The following is a 26,966-nucleotide window of genomic DNA, read 5'->3' as shown; positions in this document are numbered from 1 at the left end:
CGGAGTCCGAGGGACCATCTTGTGGAGCCTCGGAGAAGACGGGGCAAAGGAAAACTCCTCCACCGGTTTTAAAGAAGACCCCTAAGAGGTGGTCATCAGCCCCAAGGGGGAATGCACAGTAGAGTCCAACTCGAAGACAAGGGTGTGCCTGGAAGGTTTCGCGGTTGACTTGCCCCGCAGGGGCGGAGAAGACCAGTACCCAGGGCAGATGAGAAGAGACAAATGGAGCTGCAAACAGTAAACGCGTGGATGCGGCGCTGGTGTGAGGAAGAAGGATTCCACTTTGTGCGTAACTGGACGACATTCGGGGGGAAGAGCAAGCTATTCAGAAAAGATGGACTACACCTCAGCAGATGGAACAAGGCTACTTGCAAACAACATCAAGAGAGAAGTTGAGAAGTTTTTAAACTAGGAAGAAGAGGAAAGCCGACAGTCGACCGAGAAAGAGAGTCGATGGTTCGGGAACCGGTATACCCGGAGGATACCGTGCAGGAAAATGGAGGGGTAGACTTGCCAGATCGCAGACAAGACAGACCAAAAGGGACACAAGAGGGAAGGACACTCAAGAAGGGAACAGGCTGCAAACTCAACCGAGAAAAAGAGTTGATGATTCGGGAACCAGTATACCCGGAGGATACCGGGCAGGAAAATGGAGGGGAAAGACTCACCAGATTGCAGACAAGACAGCCCAAAAGGGACACAAGAGAGAAGTATACTCAAGAAGGGAACAGGCTGCAAACTCAAGTGTTTGTACATGAACGCAAGGAGCCTTAGAAGTAAGATGGGTGAATTAGAGGCTGTGGCACAAAAGGAAAACGTTGACATAATCGGCATCACGGAAACATGGTGGACTGATGAAAATGTCAGGGACATGGTGCTACCGGGCTACAAACTATACCGCAGAGACAGAGTGACTCATAAAGGAGGAGGCATTGCCATATATGTTAAAGAGGGAATTGAATCTCCTGGAGAGAACATGCCACAACGGATAAGTTAGAGTCTCTATAGCTGAACAATATCTCACATTGCTCATCCTACCTAAACTTCCAAAAATTATTAAAAACTAACCTATTTAACTGATTTGTAACCTAAGACCTCTTGCCCGACCCTTGTTTCCCATTATCTTTTTTGCCATTCTTCTCCTTCCTGCCCACCTTACATTTTACCCTTATACTGTACCTATTTCCTCCTTACACATATTAATTGTATCTGTATTCACTGACTGTACCTATTCGCTGATTGTCCAGCCCTTCTTTGTTGTAAACCGCCTCGAACTATTACGGCTTTGGCGGTATATAAGAAATAAAATTATTATTATTATTATTAATATGGGTCAAAATTCTGGGAGCCAATGGACCGGAAATGAGGATAGGCATCTACTACCGACCCCCAGGGCAGTCTGAAGAAATTGAAGAAGAAATGACAGATGAGATGAAACGCAACTGCAAGGGAGGCAATGCAGTTATCATGGGTGACTTCAATTATCCGGGGATAGACTGGAACATAGGCACCTCCGGCTGTGCTAGAGAGACCAAGTTCCTGGAAACGTTAGACATTTGCTTCCTGGAACAACTTGTCAAGGAAAACACGAGAGAAAACAATTCTGGACCTAATTCTAAATGGATTGCGAGGAACGGCACAAGATGTAGAAGTAGAAGGGATCCTGGGAAACAGTGATCACAATATGATCCGCTTCAACCTGGAAACAGGGGCGAAACATCGGTCCAGAACGAGAGCCACGGTGCTAAACTTCCAAAAAGGGAATTATGAAGGGATGAGACTCATGGTGGGGAAGACGATTAAGAAGAGGATAAACACTGTAAAGATGCTAGAGCAAGCTTGGTCTCTTTTTAAGGATACGGTCACCGAGGTGCAAAATATATATATACCGCGTATCAACAAGGGATCAAAGAGGAAAAAGAATAAAGAATCAGCGTGGCTTACTGTAGAGGTAAAGGAAGCGATCAGAGACAAAAAAAACCAACTCATTTAAGGAATGGAAAATAACAAAAACAAATGAAAACTGGAATAAGCACAAACAGCATCAATGCAGGTGCCATAAGGCAGTAAAAGGGGCCAAAAGAGACTACGAGGAAAAAATAGCCAAGGAGGCGAAAAACTTCAAGACGTTCTTTTGATATATTAAAGGGAAATGACCTGCAAAGAAAGCAGTGGGACCGTTGGATGACCAAGGAATAAAGGGAGCGCTAAAGGAGGACAAAGCAATCGCTGACAGACTGAACACGTTTTTTGCGTCTGTATTTACCGAAGAGGATATGCACAGCATGCCGGAACCCATTAGGCTATATGCTGGGAGTGAAAATGGGAAACTGACAAGGTTAACGGTCAGTCTAGAAGAGGTATGCAAGCAGATTGATAGGCTTATGAGTGATAAATCCCCGGGACCGGATGGCATCCATCCAAGGGTCATCAAGGAACTGAAAGGGACCATAGCTGAACTGCTTCAACTAATAGCCAATCTGTTGATCGTATCGGGAAAGATTCCGGAGGACTGGAAGGTGGCGAATATTACACCAATCTTCAAAAAAGGTTTGAGGGGAGACCCGGGAAACTACAGACCGGTGAGTCTGACCTCGGTACCGGGAAAGATGGTAGAGTCGCTGATAAAGGACCGCATCATTGATCACCTTGACGGACATGGGCTGATGAGGACCAGCCAAGTAGGTTTCAGCAAAGGCAGATCTTGTTTGACAAACTTGCTGCACTTCTTCGAGGGAGTAAACAGGCATATAGATAAGGGCAACCCGGTCAACATTGTATATCTGGACTTTCAGAAGCCGTTCAACAAGGTTCCACATGAACGACTACTTCAGAAAATTGTGAGCCATGGAATTGAGGGTGAAATACTCACGTGGATTAAAAACTGGCTGGAGCATAGGAAACAGAGAGTGGGGGTAAATGGACAATACTCAGACAGGAGGAGCGTCACCAGTGGAGTGCCGCAGGGCTCGGTGCTTGGACCCGTGTTCTTCAACATCTTTATAAATGATCTGGACATAGGTACTATGAGCGAGGTAATTAAATTTGCGGACGATACAAAGTTATTCAGAGTAGTGAAGACGCAGAGGGATTGCGAAGATCTGCAACGTGACATAATCAGGCTCGAGGAATGGGCATCAACATGGCAGATGAGGTTCAACATGGATAAGTGTACAGTGATGCATGTAGGTAACAAAAATCTCATGCAATAATACAGGATGTCCGGGGCGGTACTTGGAGAGACTTCACAGGAAAGAGACTTGGGAGTTCTGAACGACAAGTCGATGAAGCCGTCCGCGCAATGTACGGCAGCGGCAAAAAGGGCGAACAGAATGCTAGGAATAATAAAGAAGGGGATCATGAACAGATCGGAGAAGGTTATCATGCCGCTGTACCGGGCCATGGTGCGCCCTAACCTGGAGTACTGCGTACAGCACTGGTCGTCATACATGAAGAAGGACATGGTACTACTTGGAAGGGTCCAGAGAAGAGCTACTAAGATGGCTAAGGGTACAGCGAAAGATTAGAGAAACTGGGCCTCTTCTCCCTCGAACAGAGGAGGTTGAGAGGGGACATGATCGAAACATTCAAGGTACTGAAGGGGATAGACTTAGTAGACAAGGACAGGTTGTTTACCCTCTCCAAGGTAGGGAGAATGAGAGGGCACTCTCTAAAGTTGAAAGGGGATAGATTCCGTACAAACGTAAGGAAGTTCTTCTTCACCCAGAGAGTGGTGGAGAGCTGGAAAATTCTTCCGAAGTCTGTCATAGGGGAAAACACCCTCCAGGGATTCAAGGCAAAGCTAGATAAGTTCCTGCTGAACACGGACGTATGCAGGTGGGGCTGGTCTCAGTTAGGGCGCTGGTCTTTGACCGGAGGGCCACCGCGTGAGCGGACTGCTGGGCATGATGGACCACTGATCTGAATCAGCATCAGCAATACTTATGTTCTTATGTCCCCGGAAAGTCACAGGCCTCGATTCTGGAGATGAAGAATCGGAGAGAAGGATGCTCAGACTGGTCAGACCGGGGCTGGGTCGAGACCGAGGTCAGAGACGTCGAGGTCGGGACCAGTTGGCTCATCACCGAGGAAAGCTAAGATGTAAGGATAGCCTTAAGCATGTCTTCGAACATAGGCACTGAGACCAAAGGATGTTGGGTCACAGGTGCAGCAGTGCGCTCCTTCGGGGGCATGAGGAAGAGTATTCCCTATGTGAGAAGGCACGCTTAGAATGAGGTCTAGAAGATGCTGACGAGGCGGCACTCTCATGAGACTCAGAGGTAGGCTTCTTTGCCGGCACACCTGAGGAGGAAAGAGGAGACTTATCCGAGGCTGGAGTAACAGGAGGAGCCGAGGCCGGAGCCTTGGAGGACGAGGGGGACTTCAAGGCCGAGGACTTGGAGGACAAGGCACCCAACACTGGTGCCGAGGGCGAGCTCGAGGCCTGCCCCTCAGGATCCAACGGGCAAAAAGTTGAAGAATCTTGGCCACCCTCTGATGAAGAGCCCGCGGTTGCAGAGTCGCACAACGCGACATGACTCAGCGCAGTGCTCGGCACCCAGGCACTCCACACACCAACGATGAGGATCAGTGATGGAGATAACCCGGTTGCACTTAGTGCAGTTCTTGAACCCGGTGCGAGGCCGGGACATAAGAAAAAAGACTGGCGCAGCCCCGTGAGGCCAGGCAGCCAGAGCAAGACTGGAGACTCGTTCAAAAAGACACAAAAGAAAAGAAGAAATAACAAAATAACAAAGACACGAGCACAGCGACTCAAACAAAAATAACAAAGAAAGTCGCAGTGTAAGACGGACAACGAGATCGTGTGCAGCAAGGGAGCAGTGCTTCTGGCTCCGCGGAAAACATAGATCTGAGGCCACGCTGAGGAGACGCATGCCCTAGGTCGGGCGAAAGGGGCATGCACACATGCGCGGGCCAATTGCAAGCTTGAAGGTCTTCAAGCAAGTCTGCTTGCGAAAACATCCACTAGGGGCACCGTCGGTGACGTCACCCACATGTTGAGAATATGCTGCCTGCTTGTCCTGGGATAAAAAAAATCTCTCAAAGAGTACGCCCACACACTTTGGGTGCAGAGAAAATAGCAGAGCAGGGGCGATCGCGGGAAGACTTGCCGGCGGTGGGAGAAATGGCAACGCCAGAGATCACAGCCCCCCAGTCGGCGGTGGAACCTATGGCAGAACTGACAGGCTTGCTGCATGAGATTCATGCAGATATTAAATCTGTGCGAGCAGAACTTGCAACACTGGTGGCTGACCTCCGAGGTGAAATCGCAGATTTGGGTCACCATGTGTCTACCATGGAGGAGCACCAAGAGCAGCTGCAGGAGCTGGACACCAAAACGAAGGAGACCTTGGCACATTATTCATATGTCCTCCATAAATTGGAGGATTTGGAGAATCGGGCCCGCCATTCTAACCTCCGTGTACGTGGAGAACCGGAACTGGCTGAGTATTTAAATTGTGAAAGAGTAGTTCAGTGTGTAGCCAGTATGCTTCTCTCCACAGACACCACCTCTGTCTCTCCAGATGCTGTTGTTATCGAGAGGGCACATTGGGCCTTGGTAGCCCCACAGGGTAAAAGGCCTCGCAATATTGTGGACTGCTTTGCTGATTTCAAGCCCAAAGAAGCAGTGATGCGGGCCACCAGAGCTCAGCCAAATTTGAAGTGGGACACATTTGAAATTGAGATCTATCAAGATTTAGTCTCTATGACTCTCCGGAGGCGCGCTAAGCTGCAACCAGTATTGCAATATCTGAGGGATCACAATGTGAAATATCACTGGAAGAATCCTTTTGCTTTGCTCTTTTACCATGAAAGAATATTGCGCACAGTATGGACATTGGAGGATGTGGCTTACCTTTTCCCAGCGGAGTAGTTTACGCACGCAGCTTTGGTCCCTAGTGGCACACCCAGACATTCTTCTCCAGTGGGCTCTCGCCCTCCCAGACTCCGTTGGCAACGGGTGGCCCATACTAGGGGGTGCTTGACGAGGCAATCTCTGAGTGTCTCTGCTGATCCTGGGCCCATCACCTGAGGAAGTGGATCTTGCATCTTATGGGACATCTTTATAGGATGTATTTGCGACACCAATGAGGTTTAGGTGTCGCACGATTTGGTTTGCATTGCTTGGCTCCAGTTCTTTCTTTGTAGCCCCTTATTTTTCCTTTTCCAGTGTCCTTTTCCAGGAGGTATTGATAGTAGGGCTGCACTGCAATAATTGAAGGCCTGCTCCTAGGTGACTGCTGTGGGGTTCCTGTGGGGATTTGGCTGTGGATTGTTGTATGGACATTGTATATTTGGGGCATGCGGAGCTACCTTCTTCCTCTGATAGCCAGGGGGTACCGGTTTTTTCTTTGGTAGCCCTTTTGTTTTTTCTTTGGTAGCCCTTGGACTAGTAGGATTGAATATGGGGGGCAGTGGGAGGGGCTGGGGTAGGGATAGTATAGATCTATGGGATATCCGGAGTGGTGTAGTGTCTTGCTTCAGAGAGCCCTTGGAGAGCTTATGGCAAGCCTGGCTAGCCTGGTGGTTGGTGAAGCCTAATGGGGGCACAAACTGTGCTTCGGCTCTTATCCTTCAATGCGCTTGGCTTAAATGTAGCAACAAAACGGCATTTGCTGTTTGGTGAAGCTCGCCAATCCTATGAACACATTCTCTTTCTCCATGAGACCCATCTCAGACCTCAGCATGAGAGGGTACTGAGGAAACCCCATTTTTCAGAGATTTATCTGGCTTCTAACAAAGAGAATAAAAAACTAAAGGAGTAGCCTTAGCTATTACTAGTGAGGTACACACAGAGTGTAAGCGGATCATACAGGACGATGAAGGCAGGTATATAATTCAGGTTATCCAGATCTATGGAGAGTGGTAAACTTTAATGAATGTCTATGTGCCGAATGAGCATCAGAATCTCTTTTTATGAAAAGCTGGAGGCTCGTATACAGAGCTGTGTGGACAAGACCCTAATGATAGGTGGGGACTTTAATCTGACCCTGGATCCATTCATGGATAATTCTAACCCTAATATACAGTATGGAAAAATTGACTGGGCGGGCTTGCGGTCTCTGTTGTCTCATGATGTGGAGAGCAGCTCACCCTACGGAAAGGGATTATAGATACTTTTCCCCATTACATGGATCCTCATTTCAGATAGATTTGTGGCTTAAAGAGGAAGGGTTGCTGTTGCGAATTAAGTCATATCAAATTGGAAGCAGTTTGCTCTCAGACCATTCCACAGTTGTACTGTTTTTGGAGGGAAGGGGCGAAGTTCGACCTAGGCCACCTTGTACTTTGGTCAGCAATACCTGAAGTGCAGGTAAATCTAATTGTTTCCAAGCAGATGCCAGAACAAGTCGGCCTGCTGTCAATATCAAGTGAATCCATTTCTGCTGTTAACAGGCAAAGCAGCAGGCCCCACATTCAACAGGCAACACTCCATAGTCTTGGGTATCAAAATGCCCAACACTGCCTCAATAAAGGAAATTATTCTGTCCCAATAGATCTGAGCTTTTATACAGTGCCTCCAAATATGTTCAAAAGTACCTACTTCCCCACATCCTCTCCAACATTCATCTGATCTTTCCCTATACATAGCTTGCAATTGCACTGGAGTGTAATATGAACAATAAAACATCTTATAACCATTTTCTATCATATTACTAGCAATAAAACCATGAAGAAGGGAATGAAATATTTTAGCCCAGTCTTTATCAGTATAACATTTGCCAATAATCTTTTCCCAGTGACGTCTATATTTCAAAGAGGGATGAAGATGCTCCAATTGTGCATTATACAATCTAGTGATACTATCTCTTCCACTCTCTTTCGTCAAAGCCCTCCCTAAGGTCGTCTGTTTAGAGGAAACCAGATCTCTGAGGGCCACTTTCCTAATAAAGCTTTCAATTTGTCTATAGTGGAATAGATCTCTCGAGAGGAGGTCATACTCTTCCATCAACACTTCAAAGGGGACAGTTTCCCCATCTTCCAGTAACTGATCCAATGTTTTAAGACCTTTCTTTCCCTACAAATGGAAGGCCGAGCCAACCTCACCTGGAGCAAAATTTGGCATATACATAATAGCTGCCCCCAGAAAATAAATCTGGTTTCCAAAACTTCACCTACTCACCTGAATCCACAGATCGAGAATGTGTCGTAATATAGGGTTAGGCATCTTAGCCATAGCAGTAAGTAGTGGGAATTGGAGCCGGGATACCACCCACAATGGGATGGTGCTCAATATCTCCTGCTTTATACGCACCCAGGATTTTCCCCTTCCAATTAATTAAATATCATAACTGCGTTGCTTGATAATAGTATTGGAAATGTGGCACTGCCATTCCCCCCAATCTCCTAGGTTGGTACAAGAGAATGACACGGTGGCTGTTACCCGTGGCTAGCCACAGGTAACCCGCTGAAACGGTGGGGGGAAAAAAGTGCTCACTGTGGAGCGGTGAATGGCCTTGTCCCCGCAGTTAAGGGAGGGAACGCGTGCGGTAACCGATGGCGTATGGCCCCCTCCCTCCTTACCGAATCTATCCCCTCCCTCCCTCCCCCCTACCTTCGTGGTGCATTAGTAAATTAAGTTGCTCAAGCCAGCCGAGCCTGCCTGCCTTCAGGCACTTGTGTGTGGGCGGAAGCTTCTCCTCTGACGCAGCTTACTTTACTAATGTGCTGCGAAGGTAAGGGCGAGAGGGATTCTCGGGCCGCGCAAGGGGGTGCTGAAGAGCGGGAGGTGGTAAGAGAGAAAGATGGTGGTGGGGAGAAGGCACTGGAAGGGAAATGGGGAAGACAAGAGTAGGCAGAAGATGCTGGAAGGGAAATGGGGAAGACAAGAATGGGCAGAAGACGCTGGAAGGGAAATGGGGAAGACGAGAGTGAGCAGAAGACGCTGGAAGGGAAATGGGGAAAATGAGAGTGGGCAGAAGATGCTGGAAGGGAAATGGGGAAGACAGAGATGCCAGACTATGGGGTGAGTGGAGAGAAGAAGATGGTTGACAGACCAATTGGGGGGGCTCAAGGGAGAGGCACAGTAACAGAGCAAATAGAAGATGCTGAGAGAAGACAGACAGTGAGGTAGGAGGGTTTCGTATTGTAAAAAGTATGTCATCTGCAAATAATAATATTTTTGTTTCCAACCTGCCACACTTTATACCTGAAATATTTGAGGCCTGTCGTACCAATTGTGCGAGGGGCAAATAGCAGAGGTGACAAAGCACAGCCTTGACGAGTCCCCCTCCCCAAAGTAAAATGATCAGTATATCCTCCATTAATATTAAGTGAGACCAAAGGGGCCACATATAGCAATCGAAGCCAATGTAGGAAAGTCCCAGCTATCACCATCTTTTCCAATACTTGAAACAGATAGGGCCAATAGACCCTATCAAACGCCTTCTCGGCATCAATACCTAAAATAAGAGTCGAATCATGTCCACCAGCTACTTGCCATAATAGATGACAGACTTGGCGGATATTATCAAAAGTCTGGCAGCCCAACACAAACTCAGATTGATCATCAACTGCAAGCATCTTAACTAAAATCTTAGTAAACAATTTATAATCTACATTTAGCAGTGAATTGGGTCTATAGGAAGAGCAAGAAGTCGGATCTTTGCCTGTTTTACATCAAAGTAATACCAGCTAATTGCCAAGAATAAGGCAATTCCTGCCCTTCCACCAAGGTATTGAGAAAGCATAACAAAGGGGGAATCAGAATTGTTCTAAATGTCTTATAAAATTTGGCGGTACAACAGACTAATCCAGGTGATTTCCCCACCGGCATGTCTTTAATAGCACATGTTAATTCATCCACTGTAATAGGCAGAGAAAGTTCAGTAGCTTCCCCCGGTGTAAGACTAGGTAGATGTATGGGGTCTAAATAGGAGCGGATATCCGCTTCTTTTGGTGTTTGATCAGGTTGATATAATTGATGGTAATACTTAATAAAAGCCTGCTGAATATGGTCTAGAGTGGTACAATCCCCATCTGGGCCTTGTATCCGCGTAATAACATTACAAAGCTGTCATTTCTTCAACTTATGGGCCAATAATCTACCCGCCCTATTTATTTCAAAATATTCCTGGCGCAACTATTGAAGCTTGGTACTGATTGTCTCCAAATCTAAAGCTTGGAGATTCAGTTTAAGATGCTGTAATTTTTCTCAGGGGGGTAATCTCCCACCCTTACGATCCCATTCTAGTGTATAAATCTGATCTTGGAAGGCCTCAATTTTAAGCATCCGTGTCTTCTGGGCATACGCCCCTAAGCCCTAAGTCTGGTGACCATAGGAAAATAAGCCACTAGTCCAGGAATAGAGCGGGATTGGAAAAAATTGGATTGCACCCTTCTCACTGCTTAATAGTAGTTTGCATCATAGTATTGCCAAGGTGTTTAATTAAAACTAGTTATGATATTAGGGATATTAGATTAATATAAAAAAGGCTTAAGATAATATTTATTTAAAAATTTATATACCACATATAACATGTTGGTTACATACATAATGTACTGATCGCCCTTTAGTTGCATGGATGTGGACAAACAATGGACATCTTATCAATTAAACGTTCAGCAATAAAACTGTAAAAAGTTAAAACCCAGATATTAATTTGCATTGTATCTTACAGGAAGAACAGAAATAGCAACATTTTCATAGGAAAGCATTAACAAAGAGCTGTGTTTTCCACATTTTCTTAAAATTGATCTTTCCAACACAAAATCGCAGTATGCATGGCAGAGCATTCCAAAGTTTGACATCATTGATGCTCCAATTTTAACATGGAGTAATAGGCATATGGTATATTGTGTGATTTATTGTTTGCTTCTCAGCAATTAGAAAATTTAACTAAAACTAAAACTCTGTAATGAGGGTGGCCAACGTGACGCTAATTTAAAAAAAGGGTTCCAGAGGTGATCCAGGATATTATAGATCAGTGTGTAAGGTGCCAGGCAAAATGGTAGAGACCATTATAAAGAACAAAATGACAGAACAAATACATAAGCATGGATTAATGAGAGAAAGCCAATATGGATTTAGTCAAGGGAAATCTTACCTTACTAATCTACTACATTTCTTTGAAGGGGTGAATGAACATGTGAATAAAGGTGAGCCGGTGACAAAATACCTTAGGAAAGACTTCTGAGGAAGTTAGAGTCATAGGCTAGGAGGCAATGTTCTACTATAGATTAAAAATTGGTTGAAAGAGAAAACAGAGAGCAGGTTTAAATGGTCAATATTCTCAATGGAGAAAGATAAATAGTGGGATTCCCCAGGGGTCTGATGCTGGAAACACAGCTTTTTAACATATTTATCAATGATTTAGAGATGGGAATAACTAGTGAGATAATTAAATTTGCTGATGACACAAAGTTGTTCAACATTGTTAAATCGCAAGAGGACCTTGTGAGACTTGGAAACTGGACATCAAAAATCGCAGATGACGTTTAATGTGAACAAGTGTAAAGTACTGCATGTGGGAAAGAGGAACAAACTATAACTATGTGATGCAGGGTTCCGTATTAGGCGACACTGTCTAGGAAAATGATCTAGGTGACATCGCTGAGGATACATTGAAACCCTCAGCTCAATGTGTGGCAGCGGCTAAGAAAGCACATAGAATGTTAGGAATTATCAGGAAAAGAATGGAAAACAAAGATTAAAATATTATAATGCCCTTATATCGTTCTCAAATACTGTAATACTGGTCACCGTATCTCAAAAAAGAAATAGCAGAATTAGAAAAAGTACAGAGAAGGGGGACTAAAATGATAAAAGGGATGCAACGACTTCCCTATGAGGAAAGGCTAAAGTGGCTAGGGCTCTTCAGTTTAAAGAAGAGACAGCCCGAGTGATATGACAGAGGTCTATAAAATACTGAGTGGAGTGGAAAGGGTAGATGAGAATCGCTTGTTTACTCTTTCCAAAAATACTAGGAATTGGGGCATGCAATGAAGCTACTAAGTAGTAGATTTAAAACAAACTGGAGAAAATATTTCTTCAATGCTAGAGAATGTGGTGAAATCGGTTAGCTTAGCAGAGTTTACAAAGGTTTGAATAATTTCCTAAAAGAGGAATCTATAGGCCATTATTGAAATGGCTTGTGGAAATCAACTAAGTAGTAGTACTTATTCCTAGCATAAAATATGTTTTACTACTCAGGATCTAGCTAGGTACTTAGGACATGGGTTGGCCACTGTTGGCAATAGGATACTGGGCTTGACGGACCTTTGGTCTATCACAGTATGGCAATTATGTTCTTAAATGAAGAGATGTGCTAGGGGTGGGTAAGAATAAAGACTGAAATAGGCCCTGGGTATATGCACCCCTTGTAAGTAATGTGCGCCACTTTAGTGTGTAAGTGCTAGTATTCTATATATTTATGTACACAAGGGGCACATAAACGTGGCAACCTAATTTACAAAATTACTCTTCACATATCATGCCAATGTAGCTATATGCTAAGGGTTAGCCATGTGCTAACTGCAATGAATACTAAATCAGCATAGTATTGTATATGGGCCCTTAAATAAAGCATATTTTGCATAGTCAACCAAAGTACATTAGTAAACATACATACCTATTATAGGAAAGAAATGCCAGCAGAAATAGTAAACAGGCCAAAACATCGGCTCTGCCTACAATGCCCGTGACCTAAACAACAGAATACCAATAAAAGTGATGTTACAAACATTTTGAGATGATCTGTTCAGAAAGTAATTACATTACATTAGTGATTTCTATTCTGTCATTACCTTGCGGTTCAAGGTGGATTACATAAGCATTGTTATGAAATTAGGTAATACATAATGGGTAATTTGAACATTTTAGATTTGATAAGGAGCAGATAGTATAGTAGGTGAAGCTTGGGACGGATCTGGTCATGTTAAATATGTTTTATGTCTTTTTTGAAGAGTAGGGTTTGTTTCTTTTTTGAAGGTTTTGTAATCTGTGGTCGAAGACAGCAGATTGTGAGTTGTCTGATTCAGACAGGTCTTGACCTGTTTTGTGCCGCCGCGGGAGCGGACTGCTGGGCGGGATGGACCTGTGGTCTGACCCGGCGGAGGCACTGCTTATGTTCTTATGCTTATGTTCTTTTGCTGCTCTGGTGGCCATTAGGTTGTCATATAGTTTTCTTTGTTTGACAGGTAAGCTGTGGAAAATTATGACAATACTAGTGTTTTAGCCCGTTATATTAAATGGGTGCTAGTAAAGCCTCCTTCCCTCACATGTCCCCTATTTTCAGCCCCAGCTCCAAACCCATTTTTACCCCCCCCCCCCTCCACAGCATTTCCCTCCCCACTCCACTTCCCTGTCCAGCGTTAGTAATACTCTATTTCTAGTGCTTGAAAATTGCCTTTGAATTCCCTCCTCTCCCAAGTAAAATTTATTAAAAAGGGAAAATACACATCAGGCTGGGCCCGCAAAAGCGTGAGAACAACCTCCCCACACACACACACAAATCGAGGCGAATATGAACCCGCCTTTGTGTAACTGCAGCGGCAGAACCGGGGACTGAGACACGGCGAGTGAACAGCAATCTGAGGAGGGTGGTAGTGAAAAGAGAAGCCTTTATGTGAGGAAAAAGAAGAAGATCCTCTCAGCCCATACCGATCGCGCAGCCCCCTCCCTACTTACTTAGCTACGGCCAAATCTATCTTCCGTCCGCGATCCTCACGGGAGCAGCACCCAACCCTCAGCGGCTCGAAGCCCTCCTCCTGGCAGCTGCCGCCAGCGCCACTCCGTGAAGCCCTCCTCCCGGCAGCCGCTGCTCCGCACCGCCTTTCATGCGCTTTAGCGCACATGCGCACTCTTGCAGGCCACAGCCCGACAGATCAGGGATCAAGGAACAAGGCGGTAAGAGTGCGCATGCGCGCTTAGCATTTTATTATATAGAATAAACAATAAGTCAAATAGAAAATATTTTCTGGTCAATATTCAGCCAGTGTTTTTGAACATTGACCGATGTGGGCAAAATTAGTTCCAGATATTCAATTCTGAAACATGTCTGGTCATTGATATTAAATATCCAGGGCCAAGTCAGATTGTGCAAGCCACTGGATATTATGCGAGCCTGGCTGAGTATCATTAGCTGAGGCCTATATAAGGGGAGAAGGTGCCTTTATCTCACCTCCACCCCCGAAGATACAGATCCCCCTCTCCTACCCGCAATGACAGGAAAGCCCCAATTAAGCCCTCCCCCCACTCTTCCTGTGAATCCCTACCCCATATATTCCTGGTGGTCTAGGACAGTGTTTCTCAACCTTTTCAAGCCAAGTACCCCTTAAGCCTAACAAATACCAACCGAGTACCCCCGGCCAAACTCCGCCCCTGACTCCATCCCCATAATAATACTAATTGTAATACAATTCCTTCCATCCATTTTTCATAAACACACAATATAATCTTATTAATACATAACGGTAACCACAAAAAGCACAGTTACTTACCATTAACAGGTGTTATCCAGGGACAGCAGGCAGATATTCTCTACATGTGGGTGACGTCATCCACGGAGCACCGATCGGATACTCTCGCAAGCAAACTTGCTTGAAGATCTTCAAACTTGCGAGTGTACCGCGCATGCGCGTGTGTCTTCCCGCCCGAGTTAGGGCGTGCGTCTCCTCAGCGTGGTCTCAGTTCAGATAGCTAGCAAAGAAGCCAACCTGGGGAGGTGGGTGGGTTGCGAGAATATCTGCCTGCTGTCCATGGATAACACCTGTTACGGTAAGTAACTGTGCTTTATCCCAGGACAAGTAGGCAGCATATTCTCTACATGTGGGTGACCTCCAAGCTAACTATAAGGGGATGGAGGGAGAATTGGAAAATTAAGAACAGGATTTGCAAAACCGACTAGCCAAAGTGGCCGTCACGCCTGGAGAAAGCATCCAGACAGTAGTGAGAGGTGAATGTATGAACCGAGGACCAAGTGGCAGCCTTACAGATTTCCGCAATGGGAGCCGAGCGGAGGAAAGCAGACGCCGCCATCACACGCACTTCGTGGCCTGTGACTTGACCCGGCAGGGAGAGACCAGCCTGAGCGGAACAGAGAGAGATAGAAGCGGCCAACCCGTGATATGGTCCGCATAGAAACAGAGTAACCCAAGTGAGTAGGATCGAAAGAGAGGAACAGCTGTGGAACAGAGCAATGGGGAGCAGTGCGCTTCAAGGAGAAGGCCAACGCACACCAATCAAGAGAATGCAGAGCCACTTCTCCAGGGTGAGAAGGGGGCTTTGGAAAAAACACAGGAGGAACCATGGATTGGTTGATGAGAAACCCGGAAACAACCGTAGACAAGAACGGAGGACGGGTACGGAGGACCACCTCATCATGATGGAAGACAGTGAAAGATGGGTCTGCTACCCGGGCTTGAAGCTCACTGACCTGACGGGCAGACGCGAGAGCAATAGGAAACACAACCTTCCAAGGTAGAAACTGCAAATGAGCCAGCGCTAGCGGCTCGAACGGGGGTTTCAGCAATGGAGCAAGGACCACGTTGAGATCCCAAACTACCGGAGGAGGTTAAGGAGCAGATGAATGCGGAAAAGGCCTTACATGAAGCGGGAAACCACAGGATGAACAGAGATAGGTTTCCCGTCAAGCGGCAGATGAAAAGCAGTAATGGCACTAAGGCGGACACGTATCGAAGAGGACTGAGTCCAGCGCCTTACAAGTGCAACAGATAGCCTAAGACAGCAGACAGGGAGGCAGAGGATGGCTCAAGCTGCAGAGTAGCACACCAGGAAGAAAATCGGGTCCACGTCTGATGGAAACAAGATCGATTGGACTCCTGCCAAGACGCCCCCAGGACGTCCAGCACAGGCAGGGAGAGCTGGAACGAGGCCATTAAGTCTCGAGGAACCAGGCTGTCAAGGGCAGAGACTACAGGTTGGGACGAAGCAGGGAACCCCGATGCAACGAAGGCAGAGAAGGAAAACAGGCAGAAGAAGAGGCTCCCTGGAACAGAGTTGTACAGAAGGGAGAACCACGGCTGCCGGGGCCACCGAGGAGCTATCAGAATCATGGGGGCCCACGAGGACTGGAACCTGACAAGAGACATCAGAATCAGAGGGAATGGAGGGGACGCCTACAGAAAAAGGTACGTCCAATCTAGCAGAAAGCAGCCGCTTCGAGCCCAAGAGGGGTGCAAACCCAGGAGTAGAAGCAAATTGTAAGGGGCAAATCATGATAGAGGGGGGACGCAAATAGTTCTACAACCGGAGCCCCCCAACGAGCAAACATCCGACGCAGAGCCAGGAATGGAGGGACCACTCGTGAGGCTGCAGAGGACGACTCAACCTGTCTGCCAGTAAATTGTGCTGGCCCGGAATATAGACCTCGCGAAGGAACATGTCGTGGCGAATGGCCCAAACCCAGAGCCGCATTGTCCCTTGGCACAGGGACGGGGACCCCGTGCACTCCCCCCTAATAGTTGATAAAATACATAGCGACCCGGTTGTCTGTGCGGGTCAGCAACACTCGGTCGCGAAGCAGGTGGCAAAAAGCTTTCAGAGCGAGGAGAATCACACGAAGCTCCAGCAGAGTGACGCAACAAAGGCGGTCAGCACTGTACCAAGACCCTGAGCGGGAAGACCGGCCAGATGAGCCCTCCCAAGAATAGGCCGACGAGTCCGTCGTGAAGACCTGTCGCGGAGGAGGAGCATGAACAGAAAACCTCTGGAAGGATTGGGAAAGAGCAGCCCCCAACAGAGAGAGTGTTCCAACAATGGAGGCACAACAACGAGTCGAGAGACAGGATCTCGATCCTGGTTCCATTGGGATGCAAGAGTCCACCGGGGAATGCGGAGGCGAAGTCTGGCGAAAGGAGACACGTGAACCGCAGAGGCCATGTGACCAAGGAGGACCATCAGATGTTGAGCCGGGGCCGAGGACAGATAGGCCACCTCCCAGCAGAAACGAACAAGGGCTTCCTACCGAGGCCGAGACAAAAAGGAGCGCAGACAAACTGTGTCCAGGACCGCTCTGATGACTAGAGACTGGGATGGACAGAGGCGAGACATGGGGAAGTTCATCCCGAAGCCGAGACTCTGAAGGAGCAAATTGGTCTGAATTGTCGCTCGCAGAACCTCCTGCGAGAGGATGCTTTGAACAACCAGTCAGCGAGGTAGGGAAGCATCTGCAGGTCGCGGAGACGCAGGGCAGCAGCTACCACAACCAGGGATATCGTGAAAACCCCTGGAGAGGCCGCCAGGCCGAAGGGAAGAACACAATACTGGAGATGGAGATCCCCCACCCGGAATCTTAGAAACCGGCATGAGGCTGGGTGAATAGGAATTTGCGTGTACGCCTCTTTGAGGTCCAGTGAGCACAGTTCAGGGCACGGAGGTCCAAGATCGGAAGCAGATCCTCCTTCTTCTTGGGCACCAGAAAATACCGGGAGCAGAATCCCGTAAGCCACTGATCTGGAGGAACCTCATCGACCGCTCGGAGGCGAAGTAGGGCTCGAGCGTCCAGCAACAAAAGGGGTAGTTGAGACTGGCCCGAAGGACACTCTCTGGGAGGAAGGTCTGGGGGTACGTGACTAAAGTGAAGGGAGTACCCTACCCGGATGATGGAAACGCAGAGGTAAGACTGTCAGAGGTAAGACTGTCCCACCGTGACTAGAAATGATGGAGACGCCCCCCGAAGGGAGGGGCGTAGTCTCCAGGAGAGGAGCCCGGATGCTCATACTGGAACCGTCAAAAAGACGGTCCAGGGTTTGCCAAAGCCGGTGGCTGGCCTGTAACTCGGCGCTGCTGCAGCTATTGCAGCCACCGTGAAGGAGGCCGAGAGAACACAAGAGTGGTAACCTATGGGTACCTCCGGAGAGAGATGGTATACTGCTGGGCCGGAGAGTCTTCGGCTTAAGGCGCACCAGAGAAGCGAAGGACCATTCGTGATCTGAGAGGTGCTTAGTGGCCGCCTCGATGGAGTCCTCAAAATAGCGCAGAACCCACGCAAGGGAGATCGGCTAGACGATCCTGGAGATTCGGATCCATAGCCACAATCTGAGTCAAGCGAGACGACGCATGGTGATCGCAAAAGCTGGGACTCTCGAGGACAACTTGAAGGCGTCATAGGCCGCCTGGAACAAATAGAGCCAGAGCTGGGAAAGAGTCTTCTCTAGGAGACGAAACTCCTTACTACGAGAATCTGGCACGTCTGCCCGGAATGAATGGAGGGTTCCACACAGAACCGGATATAGGACGCAAAGATAAAGTTGAGAACCTTTGAATCTCTGAACAGGATCCGGAGACGTCGAGGCACAAACTCCCAGGCGACGTCGAGGCACAGCCGATGTTGAGGCACAGAGCCCCAGTCGACGTCGAGGCACAAAGCCACAGTAGACGTCGAGGCACAAAGCCGCAGTAGACGTCGAGGCACCAAGCCCCAGTCGACGTCGAGGCACAAAGCCGCAGTAGACGTTGAGGCACCAAGCCCCAGTCGACGCCGAAGCACAAAGCCTCGGCCGACGTTGAGGCACACAGCCTCGGCCGACGTCGAGGCACACAGCCTCGGCCGACGTCGAGGCACACAGCCTCGGCCGACGTCAAGGCACACAGCTTTGCCCGACGTCGCTCAGCCGAATTCAGTTGAGGCTTCAGAAGGTGGCACCTTACTAATGAAACTGGTAATGAAGGTGCAGCAGTGCACTCCATAGAGGGCAACCTCGAGGATGAGTATTCCCTTGAAAGGAGGCACACTTTGAAGGTCTCGTAGAGGCTGGCACGACTGCACTCGATGCCTGGAATGCCTGAGACTCAGCTGGCGGCGTTACTGAGGAAACGCACCTAGGAAGGAAAGAAGAGACTTACCCAAGGATGGAACTCACGAGGCTCAGCAGACGGGACCAGAGGGATTAGATAAGGCCGCCACTGGGGATCGAGGCCACGTCAACTCGATTCCAATGAAGGAAAAGGGCCTGGCCGTTCTACTCACACGAGGTGAACCCAGTGAGAGGCCAGGGGAGAAAGAAAAACACAGCCGCAGCCAAACAAGGACTAGCGGCAGGGCCGAAGCCTAAGAAGGGCCCGCCGGAGGAAACCAGCAGGAACACCTCAAATGTTTTTTTGGGTTTTTTTTTTTTTTTTAAATAAAAGGAGCGCCGCACAGCGACTTAAAGAAAAAGAAAAGAAAAGAAAGAAAGCCGCGGTGCGAAAAGGCAAGTAGGAAATGGTAGAGCTGTAGAACAGGGCTTCTTGGCTCTGCGGAAAAACAAGAACTGAGGCCACGCTGAGGAGACGCACGCCCTAACTCGGGCAGGAAGGCATGCGCGGTACACTCGCAAGTTTGAAGATCTTCAAACAAGTTTGCTTGTGAGAGTATCTGATCGGGGGCTCCGTGGATGACGTCACCCACATGTAGAGACTATGCTGCCTGCTTGTCCTGGGATAATTAAAAAAAATACAAAGTACACTGTACACAGAGAAAATGTTAATTATCATTTATATTTGGTGTTTTTCAAAGATGTTAAGGCAGATGACTTTAAAATATGCAATGTTACCTCAGTAACAACTATAGAATAAGACAAATATAGTGCAAAATATAAACAGCAGATATAAATTCTCCAAAACTGACATTTTGATTACTAAATTTAAAATAAAATAATTTTTCCTACCTTTGTTGTCTGGTGATTTCATGAGTCTCTGATTGCACTTCCTTCTGACTGTGCATCCAATCTTTCTTTCTGCCTCCTGCATGCTTCCTCTCCTTCAGACCTGATTCCATTCTCCAACCAACATCTCTCTGTCCCTCCAAGAGTCCAACTTTTCTTCCTCTTTCGTCCCCCACATCATTTTTCACTACTGCCCACCAGCCCCCATGCCCATTTCTCCTTCTAGCGCCCCTCTCCAACACCATGCCACATCTCTCACTCCATCACTATGTCCAACATTCCTCCCCCTTGCATCCCCTTCAATCTATCCCTCTGCTCCCTCTCCACCACCATATCCAACATTTCTCCCTCTCATCCTTCTATTCCCCATGCATCTCTACCTCACTCCTCTCTATGCCCAATTTTCCTCTTCCTTTTTCCCCATCTGCACCATCTCTTTCCCTCTCACTCACACACTCTGGCCCAACAATTGTCCCTTTCTATATTCTCTCCCTCCTTCCTTTCTATGTCTCAAGTTAGTGCCCCTTCCTCCCTCCCATGTTAGTGCCCCCTACCTTCCACTCTCCCTATGTCCTGAGTTCATGCCCCCTCCCACTCACTGCCTTCCAGCCTTTGTCCTTCGTCCTCCCTCCTTGCTTGCTGAAACCTGTCTTCCTCTGCCTTCTTCCCTCCCTGCCGTGCCAAAGCCTGCCTACCCACCGCCAATTCCTCCTCCTCTACCCCCAATCCGCTGCCGCCACTCACTGCAACTCCAGGAATGGAAGGGCTGCATGCAGCGATTGCATGCTGCTGGCCCACAATCCTTCCCCGTCAGAACTGACATCGGGGAAAGGATTGTGGGCCAGCGGTGTGCAATTGCTGCACGCTGACCCTTCCCTTTCAGGAATTGTGGCAGCGAGCGGGCGGGTGGCGGCAGCAGGTGGAAAGCAAGCGGCGGTGGCGGGCGGGTAGCAGTCAGCCCACATATCCCCTGGGGTACGTGTACTGCACATTGAGAAACCCTGGTCTAGGGAGGTCCTACAGGCAGGAGCAATACCCACTCACTCCTGCTTGTCACAGATTCAAGCACATAATGGCTGCTGTTATCCCTACTGTTACCCCTAATAGTGGTGACATAAAAAGCAGGCTTGGGGAGGCATATGGGGGTGAGAAGGAGTTGCAATCTGGGCCTTCCTGTTATTGGTATTGGGAGGGAGAGGTATCCTAGGGAAACCAGACATCCAGATTTACACAGACTGTCTAGGTGTCCAGACAGATTCTTGAAAAGCAGCAGTTCATCCAGGTTTTCAAACTCAGTGCCGCATCTGGTTGGGCTTCAGAGTATGTGCAGGTCTGATGTCATTGCCTCATATCTGCGCATTCTCAGAGGCCCTCCAGAAATGGCCCCGAGCTGGAGGAAAGAGAAGTTTGTGGGGCAGAGCTTGGGCATGACTTGGAATGGGGTAAGGGGTAGGGGCGGGGCCATGTGTTCAGGTTTTATCAGAACAAAATCTGGTAACCCTATGATATCCAGATCTCAGGGATCGCAGAAACCACACCAACCTCAGTACGTTCATATCACCCCTCTCCTTAAGTCACTTCACTGGCTCCTTACCCGCCATCGCATATACTTCAAGCTCCTATTGCTGACCCAATTCTGCTGCCCCTCAATATCTCTCCTCTCTCCTTATATATCTCCCAGTGACTCTGTTCCTCATTTAAGCTGCTCAATTAAGCTCCTCTATTGCCAATTCAAGACTTCCTTCCTTTCATCTAGCTGCCCCCTATGGCTGGAAAAAATTGCTTGAGTTTGTCCGTTCAAGCCCCTTCCTTTACCTTGTTTAAAAACAAATTGAAAACCCATCTTTTTGATATAACCTTCAATCCTTAACCCTACTCCTCTGCCCTCCAACCCAGCCAGCTGATTAACCATTTCCCTTAACTATAGCCATGACATCTTGTTTGGCTGTTTAGATTGTAAGCTCTTTTGAGCAGGGACTGTTTTCTTCATTGTGATTTTGTACAGCGCTGTGTACATCTAGTAGTGCTATAGAAATAATTAATAGTAGTAGTAGCAGCAGCAATAATAGACATCTTTCAGCATACCATTCCTACTGAACTGGAAACTGTGCTTATAGGCAGAAATAATATTCCTCAAAGAAACACACCTAATGTCAAAGCATGATCATTTCATACAACAAACGCTATTAATCTATATAGTAACATAGTAAATGATAGCAGATAAAGCACAGTTACTTACCGTAACAGGTGTTATCCAGGGACAGCAGGCAGATATTCTCGCGGACAGCTTTTCAAGCAAACTTGATTGAAGATTTCAAGTTTGCTGGTGCTGCACCACGCATGTGTGTGCCTTCCTAATCCACCAGAGGGCGCATCCCCTCCTCATTGTCTTCAGTTCAGATAGCTAGCAAAGAAGCCAACCTCGGGGAGGTGGGAGGGTTGCGAGAATATCTGCCTGCTGTCCCTGGATAACACCTGTTACGGTAAGTAACTGTGCTTTATCCCAGGACAAGCAGGCAGCATATTCTCTACATGTGGGTGACCTCCAAGCTAACCAAAAAGGGACGGATGGAAAGTTGGCAATTATGAAAACAGATTACACAACCCCAACTGGCCAAACTGGCCGTCGCACCTGGAAAAATGTCTAAACAGTAGTGAGAGGTGAAGGTATGAACCGAGACCAAGTGGCAGCCTTGCCAAGCTCCTCAATAGGCATGGCTCTGAGGAAAACGACAGACGTCGCCATCACTCGGACATAATGCCCCGTGACCCGATCTTGCAGCGAGAGACCAGCCTGAGCGTAGCAGAAGGAAATACAAGCAGCCAACCAGTTGGATAAGGTGCGCTTGGAAACAGGGCGACCCAACCAACGAGGATCAAAAGAGATGAACAGTTGAGGAACCGTCCGATGAGGCTCAGTAGGACGCAGGTAAAAGGCTAACGCCCTCATACAACAAGAGTATGAAGCGCCCCTAGCCAGGAGGCAAGTGGGGCTTCGGAAAAAAGACCGGAAGAACAATGGAATGATTGAGATGAAAGTCCGAAACCACCTTGGGCAAGAACTTGGAATGAGTATGCAGGACCACCGTGTCATGATGAAATACAGTAAAAGATGGGTCCGCAACCAGAGCTTGCAGCTCACTGACTCTACGAGCAGACCAACCAGGAATACCACCTACCAGGTGAAGTATTTCAAAAGAGCGTTAGCAATGGGTTCAAACGGAGGTTTCACCAATTGAGCCAGGACCACCCTAAGATCCCAAACCACCGGAGGGGGCTTGAGCGGAGGATGAACATTGAAGAGACCCTTCATGAAGCGGGAAACCGTCGGATGGACGGAGAGAGCTTCCCATCCAGCGGCCGATGAAAGGCAGCAATCGCACAGAGGTGGACTCAGATAGATGTCGATTTGAGACCAGACCGAGACAATTGGAACAGACAATCCATCACTGAAGGCAAGGAGGCAGACAGCGGATCCATGCAGTGCTCAGCACACCACGCAGCAAATCTGGACCATTTCTGGGAATAGCATTGTCGAGTGGAGCTCTTCCGCGAGGCCTTGAGAACATCCCCACCGCCTGAGAGAAACAGAAGGAGGGAGGTACGTGGCGAGGAACCAAGCTGATAAGTGTAGAGACTGCAGATTGGGATGCAACAGAAAACCTCAACACTGAGACAGCAGAGAAGGAAACAGTTAGAAGCAGAGGCTCCCTGACAATGAGCAGGGAGAACCACGGCTGCCGGGGCCACAGAGGAGCCATCAAGATCATGGTGGCGCAGACTGACAGGAGGTGTACCAAAGACCTGAGAATCAGAGGAAAGGGAGGGAACGCATAAAGGAACCTGCCCGTCCAATCGAGAAGGAAAACATCCGCCTCGAGGCGAACCCGGGAGAACATCCTCGAGCAGTATCGAGGCAACCAGTGAGTGAGGGGCGAAGAGAACAGAACTACCTGTGGAGTTCCCCACCGAACAACCACCTGCCGCAGAGTCTGAGAATGGGGCAACCATTCATGCGGCCGAAAAAAACGACTCAACGTGTCCACCAGACAATGCTGCTCGCCCTGGAAATACACCGCCCGAAGAAAGAGGTTGTGGCGTAACGCCCCCTACCAATGACGAAGAGATTCCCTGCAAAGTGACAGGGAACCTGTACCCCCTGGCTTGGGAACAGAATACATCGCCACCTGGATGTCTGTATGCATCAGGACCCCGCAATCCTGCAACCAAGAACAAAAATCCACCACGGCATTGTAAATGGCCCGGAGCTCCAGCAGGCTGATGCAGCAGCAACGATCTGCACTCTACCAAAGACCCTGAGTCCGAAGGCCGTCGAGATGCGCCCCTAAGCCTATGCAGAGGAGTCCATCGTCAGGACCTTCTGATACAAAGAGGTGGCCCACCAACGAAGCAAGCGTTTCAAGGAGGGAGGCACCGCAATGTGCTGGAAAGCGGGATCTCGATCCTGCCACCACTGAGACGCTCGGGTCCAGTGGGGAACATGAAGATGAAACCAGGCGAACGGCAGGACATGAACCATGGAGACCCATGGTCCCAAAAGGATCATCATCTGCGCAGCCGAGACCGAAAACCGCTGAGACACCAGCTGACTAAGGCGCAGACGGGCGGCCTGCCGAGGCAGAGGCAGAAAAGACCGGAAGTGGACCGGGGACAGAGGGGCCACCTTCCTGCATAAACGAACAAGGGCTTCCCCCTGAGGCTGAGACAAGAAGGAGTGCAGACAAACTGGGTTCAGGTCCGCCCCGACGGACTCCCGAGACTGGGGCGGACAGAGGCTGAACCGCTCCCAGACTAGAAACTAGTGCAGGTCACGAAGGGCCAGGACCAGACTCAGATGGGAGGATGGGAACGCCCAACCAACAGAGGCAAGGCTATACTCCCGGAGCGTAGACACTCCTCCCGAGGGGAGGGGAGGAATCCCCAGAAGGAGAGCAGCCCGGAGGCTATGCGAGAATAGTCAAAAAGACGGCCAGGAGTCGCCAAAGCCGGCGGCTGGACCATAACTCGGCACTGCTGCAGCTATTGCGGCCGCTGCGAAGGAGGCCGAGATAACACAGGAAAGGTATCCGGTCCAGATAGGCGAAGGACCGGTCGCGTTCTGAGAGGAGGTTAGTGGCCGCCGCAAGAGAGGCCTCAAGAAGCACAGTACTCACACAAGTAAAAATGGCGAGATGATCCTGGAGGTTCGGATCCCCAGCCACACTCTGCGCCAAGCGAGATGACCCATGGCGGGAGCAATAGAGCCGGAGCAGGGAGAGAGTCTCCTCCAGGAGACCAAACTCCGTACTACAAGATTCTGGCACATCTGCCCGGAATGAATCGAAGAGAAAGCGGGGAACCCTCTCGAATAGGAGCCGGAGACGTCGAGGAACAGAGCCCCAGGCGACGTCGAGGCACCAAGCCCCCGTCGATAATGGGGCAAAAAAAACCGCAGTCGACGCCGAGGCCCAAAGCCTCAGCCGACGCCGAGGTATAAAGCCCCCAGCGACGTTGCGGCACCAAGCCACAGTTGACGTCGAGGCACAAGGCCACAGTCAAACAAGGGGCACAAGGCCCAGACGACGTCAAGTCACAAAGCCACAGTCGATGGCGAGGCACGAAGACTCGGTCAACGACGAGGCACAGAGCTCCAGCCGACGATGAGGCCCCCAGCCTCAGTCGAGGCACAAGCCTCAGGGGACGTCGAAGCACAAGCGTCAGGCGACGCGGAGCACACGGCCGCAGCCAACGTCGAAGGCACAAAGCATCCATCGACGTCGAGACACCAAGCCTCAGTCGACATCGAGACACAAGGCCTCAGGCAGCGGCGAGGCACCAAGCCACAGTCGACGTCGAGGCACCAAGCCTCAGACGACGTCGAGGCACCAAGCCTCAGACGACGTCGAGGCACAAAGCCGCATTCTACGTCGAGGCACCAAGCCCCAGACGACGTCGAGGCACCAAGCCCCAGACGACGGCCAGGCACCAAGCCCCAGACGACGGCCAGGCACCAAGCCCCAGACGACGGCCAGGCACCAAGCCCCAGACGACGTCGAGGCTCAAAGCCCCAGACGACGTCGAGGCACCAAGCCCCAGACGACGTCGAGGCACGAAGCCTCAGACGACGTCGAGGCACGAAGCCTCAGACGACGTCGAGGCACGAAGCCTCAGACGACGTCGAGGCACGAAGCCTCAGACGGCGTCGAGGCACGAAGCCTCAGTCGACGTCGAGGCACGAAGCCTCAGTCGACGTCGAGGCACGAAGCCCCAGGCGACGTCCAGGCACGAAGCCCCAGGCGACGTCCAGGCACGAAGCCCCAGGCGACGTCCAGGCACGAAGCCCCAGGCGACGTCCAGGCACGAAGCCTCAGACGGCGTCGAGGCACGAAGCCTCAGTCGACGTCCAGGCACGAAGCCTCAGTCGACGTCCAGGCACGAAGCCCCAGGCGACGTCCAGGCACGAAGCCCCAGGCGACGTCCAGGCACGAAGCCCCAGGCGACGTCCAGGCACAAAGCCCCAGGCGACGTCCAGGCACAAAGCTCCAGGCGACGTCCAGGCACAAAGCCCCAGGCGACGTCCAAGCACAAAGCCCCAGGCGACGTCCAGGCACAAAGCCTCAATCGACGTCGAGGCACGAAGCCCCAGTCGACGTCGAGGCACGAAGCCCCAGTCGACGTCGAAGCACTCCGAAGTCAAGGTTCAGAAGTCGGCACCGTACCAATGAAACTGGTAATGAAAGTGCAGCAGTGCGCTCCATAAAGGGCAACCTCGAGATGAGTATTCCCATGAAAGGAGGCACGCTTCGAAGTTTCTCGTAGAGGCTGGCACGACTGCACTCGATGCCTGGAATGCCTGAGACTCAGCCGGTGGCATTACCGAGGTAACGCACCTAGAAAGAAAGAAAGAAAGAAAGACTTACCGGGGATCGATGCTACTCACTCCGATTCCAATGAAGGAAAAAGGGTCCTGGCCATTCTGCTCACACGAGGTGAGCCCAGAGAGAGGCCAGGGAAGAAGAAAATACAGCTGCAGCCAAACGAGGCCTAGCAGCATGGCTGAGGCCCAAGAAGGGCCCGCCGGTGCAGAAACACAATAAAGTCCTTTTTTTTTTTTTGAAAAAAGAAAATACACGATCAATCAACAAACGCACAGCGACTCTCTAACAAAATAAAGAAGCCCCGGTGCTAGAAAGGCACTTAGAAGAACGCAGAGAAGAGAGACAGGGCTTTCTGGCTCCGCAGAAAACTAAGAACTGAAGACCATGAGGAGGGGATGCACCCTCTAGTGGATCAGGAAGGCACACACTTGCGTGGTGCAGCACCAGCAAACTTGAAAT

General features: G+C 49.3%; 1 protein-coding gene across 1 annotated transcript in view; it reads right to left on the bottom strand.

The window, feature by feature from the left end:
* The window catches only part of TMTC1 (transmembrane O-mannosyltransferase targeting cadherins 1), a 364,529-nt gene that overhangs the window by 296,137 nt on the left and 41,426 nt on the right, over positions 1-26,966 (bottom strand). The window contains exon 3 of the mRNA XM_033953227.1: positions 12,594-12,667. Within this exon, the coding sequence (XP_033809118.1) occupies positions 12,594-12,667 (74 nt within the window). The remainder of the gene's footprint in view (positions 1-12,593; positions 12,668-26,966) is intronic.

Source organism: Geotrypetes seraphini, chromosome 7, assembly GCF_902459505.1.
Source record: "Geotrypetes seraphini chromosome 7, aGeoSer1.1, whole genome shotgun sequence".
In the NCBI taxonomy this organism is placed as follows: domain Eukaryota; kingdom Metazoa; phylum Chordata; class Amphibia; order Gymnophiona; family Dermophiidae; genus Geotrypetes; species Geotrypetes seraphini.
Note: the sequence above shows the minus strand (reverse complement) of the source record. Positions and strands in the feature narration are given on the sequence as shown.